The sequence below is a fragment of the Rhipicephalus microplus genome, chromosome 10 (genome assembly GCF_043290135.1).
Source record: "Rhipicephalus microplus isolate Deutch F79 chromosome 10, USDA_Rmic, whole genome shotgun sequence".
In the NCBI taxonomy this organism is placed as follows: domain Eukaryota; kingdom Metazoa; phylum Arthropoda; class Arachnida; order Ixodida; family Ixodidae; genus Rhipicephalus; species Rhipicephalus microplus.
The window spans coordinates 46558355-46559899 of record NC_134709.1 but is presented as its reverse complement, the minus strand read 5'-3'; the positions used below and the strand labels follow the sequence as shown (position 1 = coordinate 46559899).

At 47.5% G+C, this 1545-nt stretch overlaps 1 protein-coding gene across 1 annotated transcript in view; it reads right to left on the bottom strand.

Annotated features, from left to right (window-relative positions):
* The window catches only part of LOC119181721 (ubiquitin-conjugating enzyme E2 Z), a 2695-nt gene extending 1150 nt beyond the window's left edge, over positions 1–1545 (bottom strand). Inside the window, exons 1-2 of the mRNA XM_037432964.2 lie at positions 1037–1545; positions 1–39 (exon numbers count right to left, since the gene is read on the bottom strand). The exon at positions 1–39 is cut by the window's left edge and continues 1150 nt beyond it. Of these exons, the coding sequence (XP_037288861.2) occupies positions 1–39; positions 1037–1354 (357 nt within the window). The 5' untranslated portion in view covers positions 1355–1545. The remainder of the gene's footprint in view (positions 40–1036) is intronic.

Sequence of the window (1545 nt, the reverse complement as noted above, 5' to 3'; positions counted from 1 at the left end):
GGTGGACCCCGACCAAGTGCCCAGAATGTCAAGGCACAGCTACGAGAGTGGCAGTGAACAGAGAATGAGACTAAAGTTTTACTTATTCAAAACGCTGTTGCCATTATATTGCAACTTCATTGGATGATTAGTATAAAAGTAAATAGAGTGAAAGTTTGACGCTTGAAGTTTCAAGCCATAATTTCTGCACGCGACCGTCAAGCCTGACAACACGTATATCATAGTATTCCTTGTACATTTCGCCACACTGTTGAAACATATTACAATTTAGAATATTTTTCTTACAACTAGATGTAAATCAATGCTAACGACAAACGATTACACGAGCTTTAATTGAGGCTATCAAACTCTATGACGTCGTGGAACTTAAAGTCAACGTCTCCACCTGTATTTACCTTTATCGAGTTTTATCGCTCACCAAACGTCTTCTCAGGACAAGAGTGGTGCTTCCTGTACAATGAAATGGCAAGTTAATGATACGAAAAACATTAATTTCTTTAATGCACCCGAAGCGGGAAGTTGAGAATGCATCTAACTCTTCAATTTATAACGGGGTGTCCTGCTCGCGTCTATCGCTGATTAGGCATCCATCATTAGGAGCTGTAATATCCGTGGTAGAATAGAGTCTCCATCTACTTTGCTACAGTGTCATTTATGCTGAAGCGGCTGTTGTGCCATTGCTTTTGCTGGACCCTAAGAGTGCAATACTGCGCGTCAGGCAAATGAGATGCACGCTGTTTTGTTTCTAGTGTAAGAAGTAGTTATAAGTTTGGGGAGATATAGGAAAAAAACAAAGAGTCAAAGCAGGAAAACTTGTCAAACACGGGCTTGGTTGGCCCCCTTGCACATTCGGAAAGGGCAAGTATTACAAAATATAAAGAAGTAAGAAGAAGAGTAAGGAAGAATCTAACAGATAGTGTGACCCCCCCAAAAAAAACCTTAGCATGGAAAAGCTGACATCCCTAAGCGGGGGAAAACAATGCTCCATCGTGAGTCACTTTCGACTACGTGAGCAGAAGTGACGAACGAAACACACCTCTCCAAAAGCGTAGAAGTTCGGGTTGAACCGCACGCACCCGTCGTCCGTGTTCACCAGGCGCACGTAAGGCGGCTGCATCGGGTAGCTTGACGGGCACTTCACGAAGAAGTGGAAGAAGCCGCCTTCGTAAGGCGTTCCCGAAGGCCCCACCACGACGGCGTGCAGCTTGCTCAGGTCGTTCTCCTCGGGCGAGACGTAGATTCCGGGCAAGGGGTCAGCCTTGATCTCCTGGATGTCCCGCTTGATCCTCAGGAGGCAAGTGGCCGACGGCGCGTTGTAATCGACCGATTTCGGGTACCAGCTGGCGGCGTACATAGCGGCCGTTTGACACCAAGACAGAGCTAGCTGGGCCTCAAGGCGGTGGTGTCTGTCGGTTATCCGGCGCCTCTTGGGTGAAGATAATCGAATGCGGGGCTTTCGGCCTGATGCCCTGCCCTTACGAATTTAATGCGCCGTCCATCCGACCAGCGTCTCCTCGTGCCACACCCTTGTTCAGTGTAGGTCAA